The sequence below is a fragment of the Sturnira hondurensis genome, unplaced genomic scaffold (genome assembly GCF_014824575.4).
Source record: "Sturnira hondurensis isolate 20B ecotype Veracruz unplaced genomic scaffold, ASM1482457v3 Scaffold0009733, whole genome shotgun sequence".
NCBI lineage: Eukaryota > Metazoa > Chordata > Mammalia > Chiroptera > Phyllostomidae > Sturnira > Sturnira hondurensis.
This window is the reverse complement of record NW_028082364.1, coordinates 1,149,887-1,172,422: the sequence shown is the minus strand read 5'-3', so window position 1 is coordinate 1,172,422 and position 22,536 is coordinate 1,149,887. Positions and strand designations below refer to the sequence as shown.

Below are 22,536 nucleotides of genomic sequence, written 5' to 3'. Positions count from 1 at the left end.
ACTCCTAAACAGAAACCCTTGCCGAGCTGAATTCCACATCCTCGCTCGGTCTTCCCTGACCATGCACATGGATGTGAATGCCGGGGCCTGGCATCCTGAACAGGGCCTGGAAATGCAAATTATTTTAGCCCCACGCAGAAAACATCACTTGTGTCATTCTCAGGTCTCGCCACCTACGGAGCGGCACCACAGAGCTTCCGGCTTCTGCCCTCTGAATCATGAAGCCACAGTTCCGGAAAAGACACGTGGGATAATCTCATTGCCCCGGTCCCTCCTTAGGACAGTGGCTGCCAGGGCCAGCAGAGCTTAGTGATGGATGCGGTTCCTGCCGACATTAAATGCATAATTAATGAACCCGTAGGAAGTAACAAGGCATGTTCCAGGCAGGGTACAGAGAACAAATCCATTCTCGCATGGAGCGAGAAGAACGCAGGCGGAGGACAGCGAAGATAAGGCTGAAAAAATGGTCCCGTTCGTGAACCCTTTTCAATAAATATCCACGGAAGTCTCATTAGAAAAGGAGACAGTTCGTTTTGCAGTGCTGGCCACCTTCCCGTTTTACGCAACCCTGTGAGTCTGAAGGCCCTAGGCAACGGCGCAGTGACCAGAGAGATGCCGCTCTGCTCTCCTGACGTGTGAGTTCCCAGGCTTGACACATTTAGGACCATCATCGTTATCGCCATCAAAGTGATAATAATTAGTATAATCATAATGAGCTACCTCGTTCCTGGCACCATTCATTCTATGCCCTGCGTATGATGGTTCACTAAATCCAGCAGTCCAAAGAGGTGGCTCCTATGAAAGTTATCATTGGGTGTGGAGGCAACTGAGCCACAGAGAGGTCAAGGAATTTGCCTAAAGGCACACAGCTCGTAAACACCATAATCCAAGCATGAAACCCCCACTGCTCTGAGCATCTCTCAGGTGCAGCTGCTCTTTCAGGAAAACAGGATAAACCCTAAAAGAGTCACCTGAAAGGAAGCTGACCTTCCCTGGGACCACGGGGCAGCTCCAGAGTCAGGAAGCCAGGTCCGAAGCTGTGACTGCCGGCGTCGCAGAGGACGTGGACAAACCAGCCAGTGGTTTTATGGCCCCAACACGGCCTCACCGCTGGCCCCTCACTGTACTGTTCCGAGCCGCCCCTCCCAAAGAGCAATGGCCTCATTAACTTCCCTGAAGACACTCACAACTGGAGCCTGCGGGAGCCTGGGCCACAATGGAAGGGGATCGAACGCTTCTCCCATTCACACAGCAAAGTGCCACATTTTGTTCTCAATCCGAGGTTTACAGCGGTCACCGGGACCCTGCCTGGCAGTCAGGCTAACGTGGTGGAGAAGCTCCAGGTCTGGCACGTGACCTGCTGGCTTGTGTCACTCGGCCGTGCGTTAATCCCAACTCTGCAGTGACGTGTCGTGTGAGTTCAGGCTATCTGCTCGTCGCCTTGGGGGTCTTACCTCCCACATCCTTCCAGCAGACTACGAAGAGGCACTAACTCGTAGTGGTAAGGACAGAAGATAGAGCCTATAAATACTTCCTGGGGGGTCCTGGGGGGTGTGCGGGTTCAGCTGTCAGAAAATGGCAGCGACTCTTATCACAGGATTGTCTGACTGGAATGCAAGGTAGTGGGAGAAAATCTTATTCAAACAGAGTGTTTATTAAACACTTAGAGGCTGGTGCTAGCCCGAAGACTGGGCCTCGGAGGCCTCGGGCCAGGCGGGACCTTCCCAGGGAGACCCACTGTGCGCTGGGCACAGAGCGGACGTTGGGGAGGCCAAGTCTCTGCACTCGTGCAGCTCACGATCTGTCTGAGGGAGGAGGCAGCAGGTGCCCGTGGACGGGAAGAAGGGCCACGTCTGGTGCTCTGAAGAGACCGGAGCAGACTAGTGGTGACACCTAATGGTGGTGACACTGTGGGGTGGGTGGGGTGGGCCCTCTGAGGGCAGTTGGGCAGCACAGGCCTCTTTGAGGGAGAAGTATTTGAGGGTACCGGCGGGCTTACAAGAGAATTCCCCTGGCAGGCACCTGGGCACATCCCAATTCTGGGCAAACCCTATAAAGGGGCAGGGGGAGGTATCACCGGCATTTACAGAAGAGTCCGCCGAGGCGTGGATGTGGCCCAGGCCTTGCCCGAGGGGCTGAGCTGGCCAGAGGCCAGAGCTCAGATAGGGACTGGATACTCCTGTGAGTGGGCACAGAACGCCATCGCCCTAGGTCACCGGCTGCTCTCTAGGTTGGCACTGAAGGTGATACTGAGGACCAGGGAATCCCTAGCTGGGGATCCTTTATGGCAGGCTGTCTCTCCCATCTCCAGCCAGAGGCAGCAAACTATACTTTTCCACAAGGCTTTCGAGAGTTGCTGCTTCCTGCCTGTATTTTGAGCGGATGTCACTGTGTTTGCCCCAGGGTCATGCTTGAAGGCCCTGCATCTCACTGGTCACCCCAGGTCTTGTCTGAGCTCACTGACAGTGACTTCTGGAGGAGTCTGGATGTCACAGAGCTGTACCTGAGAGCTGTGTTGTCCAGTGTCCATGAGTGGCTGCTGTCATAGGCTCCAGTGAATAGAAAAGTAAGAACATGTGTGAAAGGTGGTGCCTATTCTGATGGTGAATGAGTGCAGGTTTCCTGTTTAGCACAAGATTCATTATGTAATCACATTTGCATATGCTGCTCATCTAATGACTATTGCACCAATGGCCTGATTCCAGACCCTGACACTTCCCACCCCGCCCACCCCTCCGTGGGAGCCGTCAGAGACCCAGACACACCCGTGAGGGTGCTGGGACATGTCCGATGGAGCAACCAGCCCAAGAGGCAGAGCAGCCCTGCCGGGGTGCCCGGAGCCACCCCCAAGGGCCCCTACTCACCTGGAACTCAAAGTTTGTGTGTTCCAGAAACTTCTGGTTCATGATTTCTGCAAACTTGTTGATAGCTCTCAGGAAGACCCTGGAAGAGGAGAGAAGGTCACCAGGTCATCCGAGTGGTCTGTATCAGGCACCCCTCCCCTCCCCCGTGCTCCAGATAGAGACCCCTCAGAGAGGGTCCTAAAGACCCAAGAGAGAGGCCAGCTGACCCACCTTAACACCTGCTCACACTGTAGACCTGGGGCCACGTTTGCCTGCAAGGACTTCAGTACCACCTGTGTGATTTCCTTTAGAAAATCTGGCTGCCTTTTGTTTCAACTATTACATGCTTGGGGCAGGAAATTCATGCCATCCAGAAAGACAGAATTTGCCCCCTTCCTAAACAAACAAAAACACACCACCAAACCCTATCATCTGCAGTAGCCCATCGTTGACATTTTGATGGATGCCGATGGTCCCCTGGACATACGCGCACAAATGCCATTTTACAGATACCACCGTGGCGAGTGGGACGAAACGATAAACGCTGTTCCACGGCCTGTCCGTTCCACTCAAGAGTACACTGTATGTTCCTTTCATGCCAATGCATTCAGATTTACGAGGTCTGTCCAGAAGGTATCCATCCACGTAATACGAAAAATAGAGACATTTATTGAAGAAGACACAAGATAGAAGAAACATCGCACACAGGACGATGACGTCTCAGTTCCCTTCAAAGTAGGCACCTCGGGACCTCACACAGTTCTCCCAATCGCCATCAGCTGTCCTGTCGTATCTTCCTGAATCTCATCAATGGTCTGAAATCTCTTCCCTTTCAAAGGTGATTTTACTGTTGGGAAAAGCCAGAGGTTGCAGGGCACCAAATGTGGGCTGTAGCGGGGGCTGAGTCACCTGGGTGATTTGATGTTTCACCAAAAAACTCTGCATGAGACGTGATGCGTGAGCAGGCGCATTGTCGTGGTGAAGCTGCCAATCACCAGGTGCCCATGGACATGGCCTTCTGAATCATCCAGATAGTTTCCGCAGAGGAACGTTCAAGCTTGATAAAAAATGTGATGCAGATTCATTGCTCTACTCGTTCAGTCACTTTGAATGTGACGGCCACACGGTACACATGCTCACTCAGTGACATCTCCGCCCCCACTGACTAGTACAGTGAAGTCATCATTGTTCACACATGCGCATTCCAGTCCACTCTCCTTGGCTGCCAGGTCACATCAACAAACCGTCATTGTTATACTAACAACGACTGGGCTTTTTCCAGAAGAGACCTCGCGGGCCGTCCCTTTTAATCACGGGGAGGCGTTCCACGGTGCGGCTGCATCAGTTTACTTAATCAGTCTGTTAGTGCTGGACCTCCCTGTTGTTTCATAGCCCTTTCGGTTGTAACAACCTGTCAGTGATCACTCGTCTCTGCGCCCCTTGCGCTGCTACATACACACCTCATCTCCGGTCTCGCCTCAGAGTGGCAGTGCCGATCAGACGTCATGTGCGTGTAGCATTTTGGTCCCTGCAACGTCTTCCCGTCGGTCCCGTCCTCTCCTTCCTCCTGCCGTGCCCGCTGACTGGTCTTGCGGTCTCCTGTCTCTTGTCCCTTCAACCTCAGGAGCACCTTGCCCCACGGGGCAGCTCCAGTCCATGTCAATCACCCATGTCCAAGGCTCCCATTGCCCAGGGGATCAGTCCAAACTCTCTCTCGACGGTCGATGCCCTCCAGGATTGGACCCCAACCTTGCTTTCTAGATTCACTTCTCGTTCTTCCCTTGCGCTTCTTTCGGGCTGTTTTCCACACAGCGGTGCTCTTCCTCCGTGCAGGATGCCCGGCTCCTTCTCATCGCTTTAGGGCAGCGGCTGCTGCCGCTTCCTGTCCCCCAAAGGGCTCTCACTGCATCCCGCTCCCCCAGTATTCATCGTGGTCCAGGGTGACTCATTTGTGTCGCTCAGTCATGTGTCTCCTCCACTGGACTCTCTTTGAAACTGGAGTCTCCCTCCACGATCTCATCTACTCTCCAGTCTGCAATGCCTTTGACCCCCCAACTTATACATCCTCACGGCGGGCCTCTCCCTGGGCTCCGGCTGCCTCCCAGCTCTGGACTCTGCATCCCCGATGGGATGACTAACAGGCATCTCAAATGCACGTGTCAGAAACTCAACTCCCAGCAGCCGCCCTCTTTCCGTAGCCTTCCAGCCCAGTTAGGGACGAGTCCATTCTTCCAACTGCTTAAGTGGGGGAGGGGAAGACGGGGAAATCTTTGGTGTAATCCTTCACTTTTCTCTTTCTGTCACATCCAATTCTTGGCCTGTCAGCAAAATCTCTTAACATTGCTTTCAAAATGCTTTCCGAATTTGACTACTGTTTATCACCCCATTGCCACTGACCGGACCCAAGCCCACCTTGTTTCTCTCCTGGGTGTTTGCAGTCACCTCCAAGGTGCTCCATGCCCACCTACGGTCAGGTCTTCATCACATGTGTATGTGTCTGTAAAATCTTAGAGGGCAGCGGCCAGATCTTACCTGTACAACTCTCTACAACTTTTGATTAACAGAGGACAATCGATAATTTCTCTATGGAGTGGCTGATCCAGGGAAAATGCCGATTGATCTACCCGAGACTCAGTGTGGAGCCAGTGAAGGAAGTATTTATTTGAAGGTCATTGCTTTGGGTGATGACCGAAACTCAGTGCTGCTTAGGCACTTCCGGGGGACGGCACAGAACACCCTTGCGCATCAGTGCGGCCCTTCCCAGGGGGTGACGGAGCTGGGCTATTTAACCATTAAGGCCAGCCCCTTACTGACTGAAGGTGGCTCTCCATGGCCATTACGTCCCTGACACTGCTGGCCTGCCCTTTGCGGGGGCTGAACACTCCCCTGCAGCCAGACAAAGCCCAGAGAATAAAAGCAGTAGGAAGCTTTCAGGATGCACGAGAAATGCCCACCAAAGCTGCAAGTATTTTGGGGGTGGGCCCTACTTTTGGGGGTGGGCCAAGAGAGTGGGCAGGGTCCCTACGGCAACTGCTAAACCAGACTTTGCTTGTGGGGAACCCTCAGGAGTTCACTAAACACTAAGAACTTTGTTGAACAAAGAGGGAAATGTATCAGGATCACAAGATTTGCACACATGCACACAGATGATTGGAGATAATTTTTGCCACTTCCCCTGTGTGGGTTTGGGACTTCTTGATATTGCCTTTGATGGCTCAGTTTCCTTGCTTATGAAATAGCAGTAATGTAACCCCTTTCACAGGGAGGCTGCGGGGGTTCAACGACAAGTGCACGGTGCGTGCTGACCGAGCACAGTGCCCGAATCACACTATCGGGTGACACGCAGTGCCTGATACACAGTGCCTGGTGACAACTATAACACGGCAGCTGTGGCCACTTCAGAACCCTTCCGGTCGCTGCCTTCTTCTTCCGAAGGCAGGGACTGACCCCAAAATGCACAGTCAGGGGGCAGAGACAGCCAGGTACCCGTTCTGAGGCAGGCAGGACCATGGGAAGACAGGAAACACACGTCCCACAAAACCCTTCGCCCCATCAGGCTGCCAAAGCCTGACATTTCTTTGGTTTCGCTCTTCCGTCATCTGCTCATGTGCCTTCAAAGAAACATCTATATTTCCTCCTTACAGATCGTACCCGAGTCCCCAGACAGAAATGCGTTGAGTGGCTGTCACGTCACCCAGAAACATTTCAGACTCTGATGTGAGGCTGACACGTGGAGTGTTACACGTTCTCGGCAGCGACAGCATTATCTGTGGTTCAGTGACAGCCTTTGGTTTGACCGTTGTCCTGGCCCCGTTCCCAGCTCTCCAAGGCGGGTGCAGTAACCAGGAACTGATCAGCCCCCCGTGCTGATGGGGGACTGGGAGCCCAGAAAATCTGGGGGACAGCCAATCAAGGTTCCTCTGTCACTCTGGATTCCTCTGCGGCCACACTGTGGGAATCAGACTGTCATCTAACGCTGGCTTTCCATGTTTGGGTTTGGGAAGTAGGTCTTTTTCTTCTATTTTTAAGAGACGATTGTACTTAAAGCCTAAGCACTAATATGGTGAAGAGGGATAGAATGAAAAAAAAACACACTCAACTCTTTCTGGGAAAAGACTTTCAACACTTTCAACAGTGAACATGAATTGTCGAAAACAAAGGTCATGCTCAATTATCAGCCTAACGCTTCCTGCATCTCGGCTATGATGTGTAGCAGGATGGACAAGGTCAATGATAATCACAGCCACAGCCACTGAGAATGTGCTCTGCGCCCAGTGCTGGGATCCTCCCTCCCTTCCTTCCTTTTTTCTTTCCATTGTCACAGTGACTTTCTCATTTAGATCTTGTTTCTCAGTTAGACCTTGAGAGGTGTGACTTTCGGTAACTCTCCCAATAACCCGATCAGTACAGGTGGAACCAGGGTGTTTAAACAAAGAGGTGCTGCCTTCGGAACCTCGGTATTTAACCAACATGCTATTCTGTCCACAAGGAGAGCTACGGTTAAGTCCAATGCAAGCTGTAAGGCCCCTCGTCAATGACAGCAACGACGAAGCACTGCAGTTACCACGCATAGAGAGCACTGGGTGCTCTGCAGACGTTTCCCTTAATTCTACAAATTGACGTAGGTGCTACTGTGACATCCCTGAACAGAAGGAACTGAGCATCAGAAAGATCAAATAGTTGATCTTTCCACGTTCTGCACGTTTGCACAGCTAAGAAGCAGCAGGGTCCAGGCCCAAACTCAGGTTTGTCTTTCTGCAAAGCCCATGCAGGGCCCCAGAGAGACAGACTGGCTCCCTGAGCAGCCTGCATGGCCTCTGGCACCGGGCGTGTTCCTGCTCATGCCTGCCACCCACACAGCCCCTGCACCCTCTGTCTGGGCCACCCCGCTCTTCTGCCCGCATCTGAGAGGGCGCAGGGTCAACGTGACACAGGCAGTTTGCCCTGGGTGGCCAATAGCCTATGAGGGGTCCCCTGGGTACCCAACAGGGGCACCCAGGCCTGAGGGCAGTCAGTCTAACTTTTTAGGCAGTCCAAAAGTGGGACAACCCGGGAGCATGTGGCAAAGCTGGGCCCTGAGCAGAAACCATGACTGTGTGAGGAGGCAGAAGCCACGTGCACGGGCAGTCGGCTGCTGTGAGTGGGGAGAAGCTGGCGGAACAAGGAGCCAGCCCCAAGGCTGGGATCCGGAAAGCCACTCTCCACAAAACCTCACTGGCCCCCCAGCCTCCTGCTTCCCAGGCGGCAGAACACACACATCCTTGTAACTGGAGGCAGCCAGGCGCCTCCGTGTCCGCCTCCTGAGTAAACCTCAGGGCACGCACGCACCAGTCCTTGGGCTGCACGCGGGATGCAAGGGGCACTCAGACTCGGACAGGTGCTGGCGCAGACCCAGGTCCTGTTTCCACCCAGCCACTCCTCTGTGCTGTGGCCTCTGGGAATCTCAGCTGCCCCATTGGCAAGATGAGCTGGGTGTGAAGGTCAGATGACACACTGTGTATGAATCTGGTGGCCCAGTGCCTCGGCACACTGGAGTCATCATTAGAAGTAGGTGGCTGCTGTCCTTAACTGCCTGGCCACCTTGCAGCCCTGAGGCAGGAGGGTCCCAGGCTGAAAACACTCGGACGCAACCACCCACCTGCCCCACAGTCTGTATGATGTGAATGGAAGAGGGAAGGCGAGGTGGCAGGCCCTCTCTGGTGAGGATGCCTGGGGAGAGAGAGCGCCTCTCTGGACCCCATCAGCCTTGCTGCTGTGGCTCATGGCATTCTACGGGTTCTTGGGATTCTGTGGCTCTTGGGATTCTACGGGCCAAAACTGGAAGATGGAAACAAAAGAGCCAGGGAAGGAGCTCTTACTCTTCCCCTCAAGGCAGTGAGAAATCCATTCTCCCAGAGCCTTACCTGGGAGAGGGAAGGATCTGCTCAAACACACAGAAGCCCAGGCACTGAGAGGTCGGGGAGAGTTGGCAGGTGACATCTTGGTGTCAGGGCAGGGCTCCCCCAAGTGCCCTGATGCTTCTGTAACATGGGGTTCTGGTTAGGGGTGCAGCGGAGCCCTGAGCCCAGCTGCCTGTCAGGATTAGGTCCACTGCACTGGACAAAGAGCCCACAGAGACCTCCATCTGGGCCCTCACAGACTGGGCCTCTTTCAGTCATCGGGGCCAATGCGCAGGCAGCTGGTGCCCGTGCGCAGGACACACTTAATACCTGAGCCTCACTCATTTACAGGATAAAGCGGCAGCGATGAAGAACAGGTCTCCAGCTGCGTGGCCGCTCTGTCTCTGATGGGCAGTGCAGCCCTGAGTGAGCTACGCCTCTATTCCGTGCCTCAGTCTCCCCATATATAAATGCAGATTGCAACAGTTCTGCACCACGAAGTTGTTGCAAAGATTCAGTAAGCCGCCCATGTGAAGTGCTCATGACGGTGGGGGATCTGTGTCCTTAACACGTGTGAGCTGTTACAATATTGTCCACAACAAGCAGAAACAGTGAGAAAATGTCCAGTGTCCGTAAACGTAAGGGATCCCTGTGGCCTGAAGAGGGAGGGATTCCACTCACTGATCTACGTGCCTGTGGCCACACGACTGGTCATCTCCTGAAGAGGGAGGGATTCCACTCACTGATCTACGTGCCTGTGGCCACACGACTGGTCATCTTCTCTGGCCCAAGCTTCTCTAGTCAGGGCCCCTCTGCACCTGGAGATGGCGACGCTTCCTTCGGTGAGTCCTTCTGAGGCACCAGCACTGTGCTGAGCACCTTCCGGGAGATTCCGTGACTCCCCAGGAAAGAGAAGGTGGCAGAACCAAGAAGCCTGAAACCCAGGCTATGATTCTGAGCCTGTTTATATATTTTAATGTAGAGATCTAAGTCCTTAGCTGATCCTTTAGAGATAAAAATGTTTCTATTTTAAAGACAATTCCACTCTCATAGATCCCCTAGAAGATTATATTCTGATTTTATAGGTATAAGTGGATTACTATATCATTTCTGGGGGCCCGTCCCCCCAAAAGACTGAGGCCCACAGCTAGCTAGGACTTCAGGAGGGAAGGTGTCTCCAGAGCTCTTCCCCGAGTTTCCTGCAGAGTGAAGGCAGCCGTGGGGGCTGGCCTGCCCTGGGCTCCCGACCCTGGTGAATGGGTACCCATTGGTCGGCTTCACATCCTTTCCTCCTTCCAATAACAACTCCCGGGTCTTCCTTTGGAGGACCATTTCCCCTGCCTCCCGCTTTGCCATCAGACTTTATGCTTTGGGTAGTACGGACCATACCCTCCAGATGGGTCATGTGACCCAAGCCTAATGAAATAGATATTTCATTCTCCTGGTCACAGAGGCTTCGTATGGGCATGCAGCCCAAGCCAAACCTTTGAAGATGAGCCTGGGGACTTTTGCTGCGCTTACTGAGGGAGAGGCCTTTTCCTCCTATTGCAGTCACTAATCCAACAAGACATACATCTGAAACTTCTACAGCCCATTTTCCCCACCACAAAGGCGGCATCTGCTTGACAATGAAACCAACAGAGGAAAGAGCAGAGGCAGAGACTCAGATTTCCTCCAACATTGTTTGAGCACCTAGATACATCCATGCCTGAAGCCATACACCTGGACTCTTTCTGTTGTCTGATCCTCCAGTAAATTTTCTTTCTCCTGGGCAAATGTGAATTGAACTAAAAAAAAAAAGACCCTGATCAGTAATTACCAGTCAGAAATACAGATTCATTATATGTATGTATGAATAGCAGGCTCTGTGAAAACAGACATAAACTGGACATAGTGCTTGCCCTCAAGAAGTCTATTCTCTCAAGGCAGAAACAGGAACACAAAGAGAGACTTTTATAGCACAGTGGAGGAAGTTCTAGAATAGGGGCATGTGTGGCAGCACAGAGGGGGGAGCACTTTGTTTTATCATAAGGGAGTCCTAGAAGGGTCCACAAGGAGAAACCCCAAGGCCAAGGACTGGAAGGATGCTTTCAGGTTGGGTTTGGTCTAGAAGGGAGGAGTCATTGTTTAGCAGCGTCACAGATTTATGAAACAGTTGATTCCAGTAACTAGTTGAAAGCATCCAAAGTATAGGGTCAGTCAAGGATGACTCACCCAGGTGTTTTGTGCAATCGGGCAAAACCCCGACATGATCGACCACCAGGCAGGGGGGAGGGGGTTCACACGCAGTTTAGGAGCCGGCTGCTGCCCTCACACAGGATGACGGGGCACTGACATCAGGTAGACGAGCTACATACCTTGCCGAGCTCAGTGCACAATGAACGTGAGCTGCCGTGTTGAAAAATGGTTAAGAATTTGAAGGTGGGCCCTGGCTGGGTGGCTAAGTTGGTTGGAGCATCATCCCATACAGCAAAAGGTTGCGGGTTTGATCCCTGGTCAGGGCACAAACTCAGGTTGTGGGTTTGATCCCCTGTCGGGGTGCGTACAGAAGGAAACCAATGGATGTTTCTCTTTTACACTGATGCTTCTCTCCCGGCCTCTCTCAAATCAATAATATCCTCGGGTGAGGATTAAAAATAAATAAATGAATGAATGAATTAGAAAGTGGTGATAACAAGGCATTAAACCGACCCTTTACAGCACGGGGTCTTATGCGGCTGTACAGGTTGCGTGCCCAGGGAGCTGGCCCTGACATACGGCTCTGGAGGCACCTGCGTCTGACCCATGATGTGGCCTGGACCTGATTTCCACCGGCACTTTAATCACGGCGGAGCCAGCCTCCCACCTGCGCGATGTGAGCAGGAGAATCAGGTCAAGGTTAGCCTAAGCTGAGAGTCCGGACAGTTTGCTGCTGGGCTGGTTTCCCTCCCGCTGCCATGAGCTTGAATGCAGAGACAGACGCTTCTTCGGGGCTCGATAAACCTCGCCTGCCCTTCCCCGGCTCCTAACGCCGGCCCCAAGAGCCCCGTGGGCAGTGTGTTTATCAAGTCACATGGCTGGGCACTTAGGCACCAGGGAGGGGACAACAGCTTTTCAGAGGACAGAAAAGTCAGGGCCAGCTGGCCCTGGCGTCAGCTCTGAGGAACACGCAACACAGAACTCTCGGCTGCGCTAACAATAACACTTCAATACAGAAAAGTGTATTGGGGTACAGAACAAGAGTCATCAGAGACAGGCACAAAACTCCCCGCCAGTGGAGAGCAAGGGCTTCTCATGGGAAGGACCTAAAACAAACATAAGAAGCCAAAGGAAAGCGACAGAGAAAGGCGGGAGAGGAGCCCAGAGGACCCGGTCTTAAAGGAGTCTGTGAAGAGGAGCGGAGAATAAGGTTCGGAGAGACACCTGGGTCCATCACAAACCCGAGAAATGCCGAGGGGCAGGGGACTGGAGAAGGGGAACACTACAAAATCTGGCTGAGTGCTATCATCTGAATTCCATTTGGTGGAAATAACATCATTGGAGAGAAAGCATTAAAGACTGCGATTGCTCATAATTACTTTGATCTCACGTCCGCCTGGGCTATGGGGGATCTGAGGTGCACTTGAGGTACACTGAGGTTCCTGACATGTTAAGAGGTATCACACACATACACATAGAGACACACATGTAGGCACGCACCGTTCCACGGGCAAACCCGACTGTGAGACGCTCTAACCTAAATGCTTCGCTAGAGAATCACACGACACAGGAATGGCTCCGGGAAGCCCTGCGGCGCGGAAGTCCCGGCACGGCCGTCCCATCCAATGCTCCCCACACCGACTCTTCCATATGTCACAGGAGGTTGTTTCATTATTTTGGAAAAAAAGTTAAAATAATATCCTCTCAGTCAGGCTGACCCCAAGCTCTCCTGTCGCCAGGGTTTAGGGAAGGCGTCACAGACAAAGTAGGTATTTGGGCCGGCATTTAAGGAACGGAGATGGTGGCCGGTGGCCAGGGTGGTATATAAAAAGGCATGAGGAATAAAAAGTTTAAGGGGAAAAAAAAACCCGAGAAAGTTCGAGTGGTGAGGAGTTTCCTGGGGTTTAAAAATAGAAAGAGAGGCGCTGCTATGCATCCTTGTCTCCTCACCAGGGAGGAACTATCCCCACTCCATCCTTGCCAGCACCCTCTGGAGTGACGGCCAGGGCACGTGGCTGGGAGGGGGCGGGCGGCAGCTCACCTGTTCTGAACCATGCTCATGGCCATCCAGTCCCCGGGGTACACGTTTTTCCCAATGAGGTCCTTGAACATGATGAATGTCTCCATCAAGAAGTCCTGAAATAGTTAAAAAACACATCACACCTGTCATTGCGTTATATAGGGACCAAGTGCCCAGATCTTCTTAGCTGTTTCTATTTTTGCTTTACGATTCTTTGCAGGGGGACAGGGAGGAGGGGGACACAGACTTTCCTGAAGTAAACCCAACGAGGCCCATGGCAGCGGGATTTTAAATGGAAGCTTAATGTGGCCTGGTGAGAGACTGTTGCGCAAATACAATGGAATGTGAACCGCAGTAGTACCCTCAAAATAAAGCAGCACTATTAATTCTATCTTTGGGAGTAAAGAAGCAGATGCATTCATTGACATGGCAATTTTATAATCATCTTCCCAAATATGTATTTGAGAAGGAAATAATCTACATTATGTGAAAGCATCTCAGGTCATTGAGCAAATAATTATTAAAACGAACACCGAATTAGCAGCACTGTAAACACAAGCTAAGTCATGGGCCACAGGCACAGGCGTGGGCCGGTTAGAGAAGATGCTACAGGCACCCTCTTCCTGTCCCTCTCAGGGGTCCGTAGGAGCCCTCACAGCCACAGTCAGACTCTGCGGTGGACCCGATGTGTCCTCCGTCCTTGGAGAACACAGACTCAAGACCAATCAAGTAGCAGGAGACAGAGGCACGGCCAGTGGGGCGGGCCCCCTGACCTGGAGGAAATGAGGTCACACCGCCTTCACCTGTGCACTTCAGGTAAGATTTGATGTCCATAGGAAACCCGTTCGGAGCTTTCCTTAAGCCAGCAGTTTTCAAATTATTTTAACAGCAGAGTTCTTTGTTCCAAGAACATCTTACCTGGAACCTAACCTATAAAAGTAGAAGGGCTGTGGATGAAGAGGGAGGAGAGAGAGAGGGAGGAAGAGAGAGAGTTTAAGGTAGAGGATAGCAAGGCTGGGAGGAGTAGGATTCGAAAATCACTGCTTCATACTAAATTGCAAAATTCTGGGAATTTGATCGATTCCTTCCCAGCAATCTTTGCTTCTAGGGAAAGTAGCCTCAGTGCACCCACAGCACAGGGCCAGCGTTTTCCTCAAAGGGCTACTGTGAGAGCGAGGTGGACACCGTCCAGGGGACACTTTGCACTGTAGGCGCTCATTGCGTGCTCAGTGGTGACGATGGCCAGTGTTGGGATTCATCCCTGATGTCATGGTGGGAGGTGTGGATATCGTCCCAGGTACCTTCCCTTCCTCCGGGGATGGAGAAGGCCTCTGGCTCATCCCCGGAGAGCGTGGCGTCTGAATGTGATGATGGAGCGTGGGGGCGGGGCGGAGCCGAGGTTCATGCCCTGCCTCTGCCCCGAGTTGGCAACGTGGCCTGGAGTGGGCGGGCTGTGGACCTGCGGGAGTGAGCCGCAGCACCTGTGTCGTGCCGCTGTGAGACTCAGACGAGGACGTGTGCGTGTTCAATAAACAGACACTCCCTTTCCTACCTTCCTTCCCACCTGTCCTTCCACTGAGGACCCAAAAGTATGAAGCTGGTCTTTTTCTTTCCATGTCCCAAGACACAGAGAGGTTGAGGTGGTGGGAACCTGTGTTTTTAAGCTTTGCTTTTGTTTTATGTCCTGAAAGAGGTTCCATTTCTTGCCCATCCCACTCCAATCAGGGGACTCTCTCCCCAGAATGGACAAGTGAATGAATGAGTGAGTGAGTGAATGAGTGAATGCATGGGAATCGATTGGCTTCCTCATGATTCCCTTTTCATGGGACATTCTCTGAGGTTTGTCCAATTCTGGTGCCTTTGGTCTCTCCAAGGGGAGTTGGAAGTGAGCCCCAGGAGCGGAAGCCGTGAATACGGCAGCAGAAAGGAGATGACAGAGGCGACCACACTGAGGACAGAGGGTCTGCTACCCCCTGGGACAGCCCAGACTGGGCTCCATGTGGATCAAGTCACCTGCTGCAGAAGCAGAGACCCGCAGGCCAGAGGGCACAGGCCAGAGGCCACAGGCAGACAGCCCTACAGCAAATGAGTCAGAGAGGCTAGACGGAGAAGGGGCTCAGAGGCCAGCTTTCCCCATGCGCTTGCTTTCACACTGAAGCATCAGCCGTCTTGTACTGAGCACGTAACATCTCAGAGCTACTGTGCTCTCTTCTGACCCCTTTACTGTGATGTAAACAATACTGTCCCCACTTTACAGAGGAGGAAAGTGGAGTTTAAGAGAGATTAAGTGGCCCACAGTCACATAGCTAACTGGCAACAAAGCCTAGATTCAAACCCAATTGTGTGACTCAAACATTCATGCGCTTAAGCCCCCAAATGTCCATAATTCACCAACAAATGTTTGTTACATTTAAACCACATCTAGGCTAGACATTTGAGTCCCATCTCTGACATGGACTGAAGACCTGGTCCAGAAGACATGTACATGCCTAAACGGGCATGATGAAGAGGCGAACACACGGTCATGCGTGTGACGTTAGACTCACACATGCTCACGGTCCACAGCGGAGGCCTCCTTGCCCCAGGCGCTTGAGAACCAAGAGTGTGACGTGTGTCCCTCACACTGGCCCCCGGCACCCGACAAACTCACCACAAGTTCGGAGCTGGTCTGAAAGGTCTCGATATAGAAGGAATAGTGCTGGTCACTCATCTGGTTTAAGATCGCCGTCATGCATGCCACAAAGTGACTCTGTAAGAAATTCAAAAAACACGGTGAAGTAGTGGAGAGAGGTTTATCTTATCTGTGAGGTTTATCTTCTTCCTTTTCTTTGACTGCAGGCACCCCAACCATCCCAGGCAAGTACAAAAATGTCTAAGCCCGTTTTTTCATCTGTAAAGTGGGACAACAACCCACCCCTGTACCCCCACAGGGGTCTCAGAAGAATCACACGGCCCCTGTGGCATTTTGCGCTGACGTTCTCTACAGGAGGACCAGTGGCTGGGCCACCATGAAGGAACCAGCGAAGGGCTGGCGGCCACCAGGGACCAGCTCCTGTTCAGGGCCACGGAGGACAAAAGAAATGAGAAGAGGTGGTCTTTGCTTTCCAAGAGCTGGTGGTCTAGTTGGGAAAGTGAGATGCACATCCGTGAGGGGAAAAGTCCAAGACCTTTGACCCGGGAAGCAGACCAAGTGCCAGAGGGATTCTGATCGGAGGGAAGTCGACGCAAGGACCTGGAGACTCGGTGGGTCTGGAAGGATCTGTGAGGCCAGAGGAGCAAGGACCACGTCCCTTCCTGCGCCAGAGCCCATCGCCACACCCTGTTCTGCTTTTTCCCTCCCAGATTTTACGAATCTGTGCCTGTGCATTTTCTGTTTGGGCTACAAGCAGGATTTGGGGAGACCCACCCTGGAAACCTGGCAACAGAAGTACTGACCACGAATCCGTGGGCTGGGGGAAGAAGCCCCCTGAGACTGTCTCCTGCAAGATTCTACTGGGGCTGCTATCTTAGCCAGAGAAGTCCCACTAGGCCCAGTCAAGGACAAGGTTGAGGAAGACGGGCAACACCCAGGTGTCTGCAGGGAACTGCTAAAGGGTGTCAGATACAACGCACACCAGACAGGGGGCTGGGGTGCTATGTCTGAATCAAGAATATAGGTTCGGTATCACAAACTGCTCTCGCTGTTAAAAAACAACAACAACAACACCCCCCCCACACACCACACAAAAACAAAAGGAACCTCAACTTCTTCCTCTGTGAAAACTATAACAAGTATGAACCAAAACTATCACAAATACAAACCAGGGTAGCGGTGCAAGAAGAGCCTGGTGTCCCCAGAAGCCCCTTCCGTATTCCCTCACAGGAAGTCGTTAGGGAAGTGGAGGCGCCCGAGTTCACACGCCCAGAAGCAACTCCCCAAACAGGGATTCTCGTCTGCTTCCAGGTTCTTTCCAACTGGGACGTTAGGGAGAGTGAGCAGCCCCAGTCGGCGAGGCCAGCCATGTAATTAGCAGGGCTCAAGATGAAAGGAAAATGCAAAGTCCCCATTAAAAAACGATCCGGAATATCAAGACATCCGCAGGGCCCTTCAGAGTGCCAGGCAGGTCACACGCGGAGAAGCCAGCCCTGCCTGCCAGTGACCGCCACGCACACCGTACAGGTTCCGAAAACATGGCAGCTGGCCGACAGTGGGGCTCTTCTCCGGAGCAGCAGAGTGGACACCGTTGATGGGGACCTTGAGCTTCTGCCCTGGGGGGGCCGCCTGGGCCATCCAGGGAGTCAAATCCCCTCTCTAGCTCATGCCCCCAGGGGGTGGTGGTGAGTTTGTGAACTTGACCGTCCCTTTTGGAACAGACTCAGCGCCACAATCACGGCTGACTTACCTAGGTCCCCCTTACACCCACCAAGAAACAGGCCTGACCACTGTTTATCCCTCCAGCCAGGCGGGATGCAAGAAAGGAGAAATCTTAGAGTTTGAGAGTGCTGTGTGTGTGTGTGTGTGTGTGTGTGTGTGTGAGAGAGAGAGAGAAAGAGAGAGAGAGAACTACTGTTTCCTCTACTCCCTCCGTCTCCTTTCCCTTCCTCCAAAGAGATTCAGCCTGTGGCCACTAGAGGTCTTTTTTCACATGGTAGCTGCTGTGCAGTTTGTTCGGCTTTTTATTTATTCCTACGTGAGCAGACCCACTACACTCCCGGCACATAAACAGTGAAAATTACAATATAAAGGACTTCTTATTCCTTGGTTTGGAGTAATCCCACTGCTGACCAGAGCCAGGCTCGTTTTGCGAGGAAAGGGGGGACCTCCTCTGCAGGTAATTCCACTGTCTCAAGGTAAGAGGTTTGGCTGGGTTTTATTTTTTGTGATCGATGATCCCGTGAGAGAAAATGCTATCGCCTCTTGGACAATAGTTTACTTTGAAAGCTTCGGTGTACGCGAGTCCCGGGATTTGAGCTCCGTGTGTGAGTGTGTGTGTGTGAGTGTGTGTGTGTGTGTGAGTGTGTGTGTGTGTGTGTGTGTGGTGGGAAATCCACCATTGTCAGAACCGCAGCCTCTGCCCCAAATGCTCGGAGACGGAACGCTTGTTATTTCCAGCGGCTTGATTTGAATTTAAAGGGGGCAAAAAAGGAAAACGGAGAATCCGGGTGCTCCAGTTCACTGGAATTGCCTTGAAAAGGCTACATTGTCTTGAGCCTTGTTTAGAGAAACTTCCATGCTTCCTTTCAGAAAAAGAAAATAAAATAGAAAGGGGGAGGGGGCTCCAGTGCCCAGCTCCAGAGAGTGACCATGTTGTGAAAGAAAGCATTCTTTTTTTATGAGGACTGGCTCGGGGCGTTACGGTTCGCCGATCAATCAGAATTACTTTTACCAGCTCGTTCATTTCTTCGTTCTAACTACCACCCAGGAAAACCCAGCCGGGTGCCTTTCGGCAGTGTGGTGTGACCGAAGTTTGGCCAAGTTAACTGCATTTGGCTGTTAAGAAAAAATAACAGTGTTTCACTTCCCCTTGGAAGCACCCTGGTTTCCAGCATGGTGTCTACTTAGGATCGAATCTTTCAGAAATTGCACCAGTGTGAGTGACTGATTCGTGAAATGGCAGGAGACACCAGCAGCAGGTTCCTATTTAGAGAAGCTCCTCCAGGCATTTACAGGAAAACAAACAACAATCTCCCCCCAAACCCAGAAAGCCTCTGTCACCCACAGATAGAATGACAGAATCATGTCATGCTTCCCTGCTGTGTATCCCCCCAGGAATATCCTCAGCACGGTAACCCCCCTTCTTGCTTCCTGCCCCTCCCTTTCCACAAGTTCAAGACCTTACTTCTGTGTCCACTGTGATTCCAACGTTTAGAAAGAGAGACAGGAATTGGGTGGGGGGCGCTGATGAGACTGCATTTGCCCAAGCAACTCAGATACTCCAAACGCTGGCGTAGCTCAAACTTTATCGTGTAGGAACCCAAACTCCCCAGCCCTGTCAGCAGCATGGGAAAGCCTTGGAATACTGCATGGGGAAATGGTGGGGGGATGGGTCCCCTGCAGTCCGGGCTAGTGAGAACCCCCCCTTTCCCAGCCCTGGCAGAAACTGTGTAGTGGACATGTATTTACTACCAAGGCATGAGGCAGCCACTCACCCATACCCGAGCAGCATGCCGGGCGTCTGGATGGGAAATTGCTTCTTAAAACAAAATACCAGGGGACTCGCCTATTAAATCCCGGAGAGAAATTGCATCCGAGGCCCTGGCACAAACCGGGCAGAGTCACCTGGGCTCCTTTCAGGGTGGTTTAAAATGCAGCTAAGGAATCACAGCATGAAGACACACGGTTTGAAACTAGGTCAAACGTGTGAAAATAAGTGTGATCCCCACAGGCTCTTGGCTGACGGGGGCTACTTAACGCCTTGAGCAGCCGCACATTTCTCCTATGGAAGCCCCTTGAGTGGTCCCAGACCATCGGTCCCCTTAATTAATTCAGCCCATCAGTATGTGTGTGTGTGGGGGGGGGGGGGCGGGTCTTGCCCACCTGGGAGGGAGCTGAAGCTCCAAAGGCAAATAGCCAGGCTGTCTTCACTTTGTAATAGCAAGAGAGAAAAAGAAAAACCCAATATTGTGTGATTAATATTAATTAGGTAGGAAACTAGGTGATTACGATCAGGAGAGTAGCCCTCCTCAAACCATTCTACTCTTTTGCATAGAATATCATCACCCTTATCATCATAGATTGATAGAGTGAATCTATTTAATCACCTCTAATGCAAACACACTGACACACCGAGCAGGACCCCTGTAGTGCCCCATGAACCAGGAAGAGGCTGTCGGTGTGCCCAGTCCCGGGAAACAAACAAAACTGGGTGGGGGGAGGTGCCGGAGTGGGGAGAGGCACGGCTGCTGCCAGTGTGTCCCCCACTCACCTGAGATCAGTGGGTGTGAAGAGATCGCAGAGAGAGGAAAAGAGCCAACTTTACTATGCGATACCAGCTGGTGACACGTTGCTATAGTAACTTCAAATAATGTGCAAGACCAAAATAAAATAAAATATAGAAAGCACCATGGAAAGGAGATGAAGGAAAGTTTGCACGCTGAGGGAGGCTCATAGGGAGATGAAAAGTTCTATCTATTGGACCATCTATTTCCTTTGGAGACTGCAAGTGGCCACGTGCCACTTTGAGGTTGCGTCGCCATTTGCCCCTGTGCCTGCCATGTGGTTATGTAACAGACCTTATTCTCGGGTGGAGTCATGGCTGGCTGTGTGGCGGATCCGGGACCAGCAGTGGGAGGCGGTGGTGTCAGGAGAAACGGGGACTCTGCAGCCCCCTCCTCCACCTGAGCTTTGTCTGCAGCTCGGGGCAGCAGGATTTGGGGAAACGAATGCACTTGTCCCATCTTTGCCACCACCACGTTGTGGGCATGGCGCTGGGTGCTGGGGTGCAGCAGTGAGCAGGACGGGTAGGGCTGTGCTTTGAAGGACTCTGGGGAGCTTCCATCTGGTTCTGCCAGGATGCAGACAGAGCATCAGAATGGGGGCCCAGGAGCCAGGTGGCCTCAGTTCAAATCTCAGCTCTACCGCTTACGAGTAGTGTGACCTTGGGCAGGGCCTTCTGCCTCAGCGTCCTCGTCTGTGAAAGGGGGCAGAAATATTCCCTATGTCACACAGCTCTGTTGTAACTTAGATCAATCTGTATAAAGTAATTAGAACAGAGAAAGACCCTGACAATGATCAGCTGTTACTATTATTGTCATTGTTGCTGACTCCCAACCAGAGAAACTATGCAGATCAGCGAACTGAAATTCTGGACCTGGGCGGAGGAAGTGATGGCACCACCTCGCTGTGACTGCCTGTGGACGCATCAAGTGCTCCCAGGCACAGCTTGGGACAGACGTCCAAGTGCCTTTAGACTCTGCTGTTGGTTAACAACATGCCCCACATCCCAGCTGTTTAGTAAATCTAGTGTGTGCCTCTTGAAACACAGCATGCTGGGAAGTCTCTTTTATTTGGGGAGAGTTGCTGGCAGGTAGGAAGGGTGATAACAGTGTCCAAAAACATGAAATATGACTGTGTTCATCAAAAAGTCAGGCCCCAGCAGTTGGCCGTAGGAGGCACCTGTCTTTGTGTGCAGTGACATTCTTTGGTTACCCGGGGGTCCTGCTGGGTGACAGAGTTAACCGAGTCACCTTCCTCCAGGGGAAGCTTCTTGATGGGCACAGATCCAGGGGTTTCTTGTGATCTGCATCTTGTCATATGCACAGCATCGCAGGAAAACAGAACAGTGTCCCTTGGGTGCCATGTACTCTGGACGGGCCCTGACACACGCGTGTGTACGACCCCACCTGGCGCCGTGGGCCCCAGGGATGGGCCCAGCATGGCTAGGCTCAGAACCCCAGGTGCGCTGTCCCTTCAGGGAGCTGTCCTCACTGACAAGGAGCAGGAGCGAAGGGGTAATGAGGCGGCTGTGCATCGAGGCTGGAAGAGGACCCTGAACTGGCCACACGTTCTTCCTTCGGAACTGATACAGCCCGCTCCGGGCTGGAGCCTGTGTACACGGCTCCTTAGCGCGGGGTCAATTTAGGTCTTCCCGAGAACACAGTGGGACGTTGAATCCCGCGGGGAAGTCAGTGGAAGGCGGGCAGATTCCATCCACTCATCCTCCCACTACACCATCTCTACAACCTCACGAGGTCGGCTTCCTGCCCGTCTTACAGGAGAGGGAAATTCGAGGTGTGGAGGCCCCGCTGCTTGCCTAGACGGACGGGCCGCAGACAGCGGGGCAGGATTGAAAATCTGGGCTTCTCGGGCTGCAAAAGTTGGGTGCTTTTCACAAATCCGCCACGTCAGCGCTGGCAGCGCCACCTGGACAGAAGCTTCTGTCCACTCCCTCACCACGGTATGGCCGGAATCTAGACGTGACCTTGCGCAGAGTGTGGGATTGATAAATAGCTGCTGGATGAGAGGCTGCATGGATTATAATACCCCCCGTCTGTGAAAGCACGTTGCAGGGACTGCTCCGCTCATAAACGAGGCAAAGCTAAGGGCAGGGGTTGCCTCAGGAGGAGCCGGAAATGAAAGAATTTTGTTCTACTCCACGCGCGCTCCATCTTAACTTATATTTGATGGAGATGAAGTGGGATCATTGTTTCACACATTCCTTAACTTAACAGATATTTCTTCAGCACCTACTATGCTTCGGTACATGTCTAGGTGCTGGGAACACAGCCATGAGTGAGATTAATAAGGGATTTCTTTGCAGGGAGCTCATATTCCCATTGGGTGCAGGGCCAGGGCTGGGGAAACGTACCACAAACAAGTAAACGCACGAGTAAGGTCATTTCAGATAGGAATCCATAACTGCTAATAAAATACTGCAAAGCAGTGAGACAGAAAGGAGGGGGAACGGACCCCTTTTCAGCAACGGGGGCTGAGGCGGCCTCTTAGAGAGCTGATGTTTCGGTGGAGGTGTGAAAGGTGAGAGCTGGTCATGCAAAAATCTGGCAAAACTGCAGATGCAAAGGCCCTGAGGTGGGATGTGCTTGGAGCGCCAGAGGAGCCAAACGAAGGCCAGAGGGGCTGGCAGGTACGAAAGGAGGGAAGGTGCGGTGTAAGGTGAGGTCAGAGAGACAAGTGGGG

General features: G+C 52.4%; 1 protein-coding gene across 2 annotated transcripts in view; it reads right to left on the bottom strand.

The window, feature by feature from the left end:
• Positions 1-22,536, bottom strand: part of DOCK2 (dedicator of cytokinesis 2) — a 357,524-nt gene that overhangs the window by 63,853 nt on the left and 271,135 nt on the right. For both annotated transcript variants that reach the window (XM_037057743.1, XM_037057741.1), the window contains exons 28-30: positions 15,571-15,669; positions 12,942-13,036; positions 2,865-2,943 (exon numbers count right to left, since the gene is read on the bottom strand). In XM_037057743.1, coding sequence (XP_036913638.1) covers positions 2,865-2,943; positions 12,942-13,036; positions 15,571-15,669 — 273 coding nt within the window. The remainder of the gene's footprint in view (positions 1-2,864; positions 2,944-12,941; positions 13,037-15,570; positions 15,670-22,536) is intronic.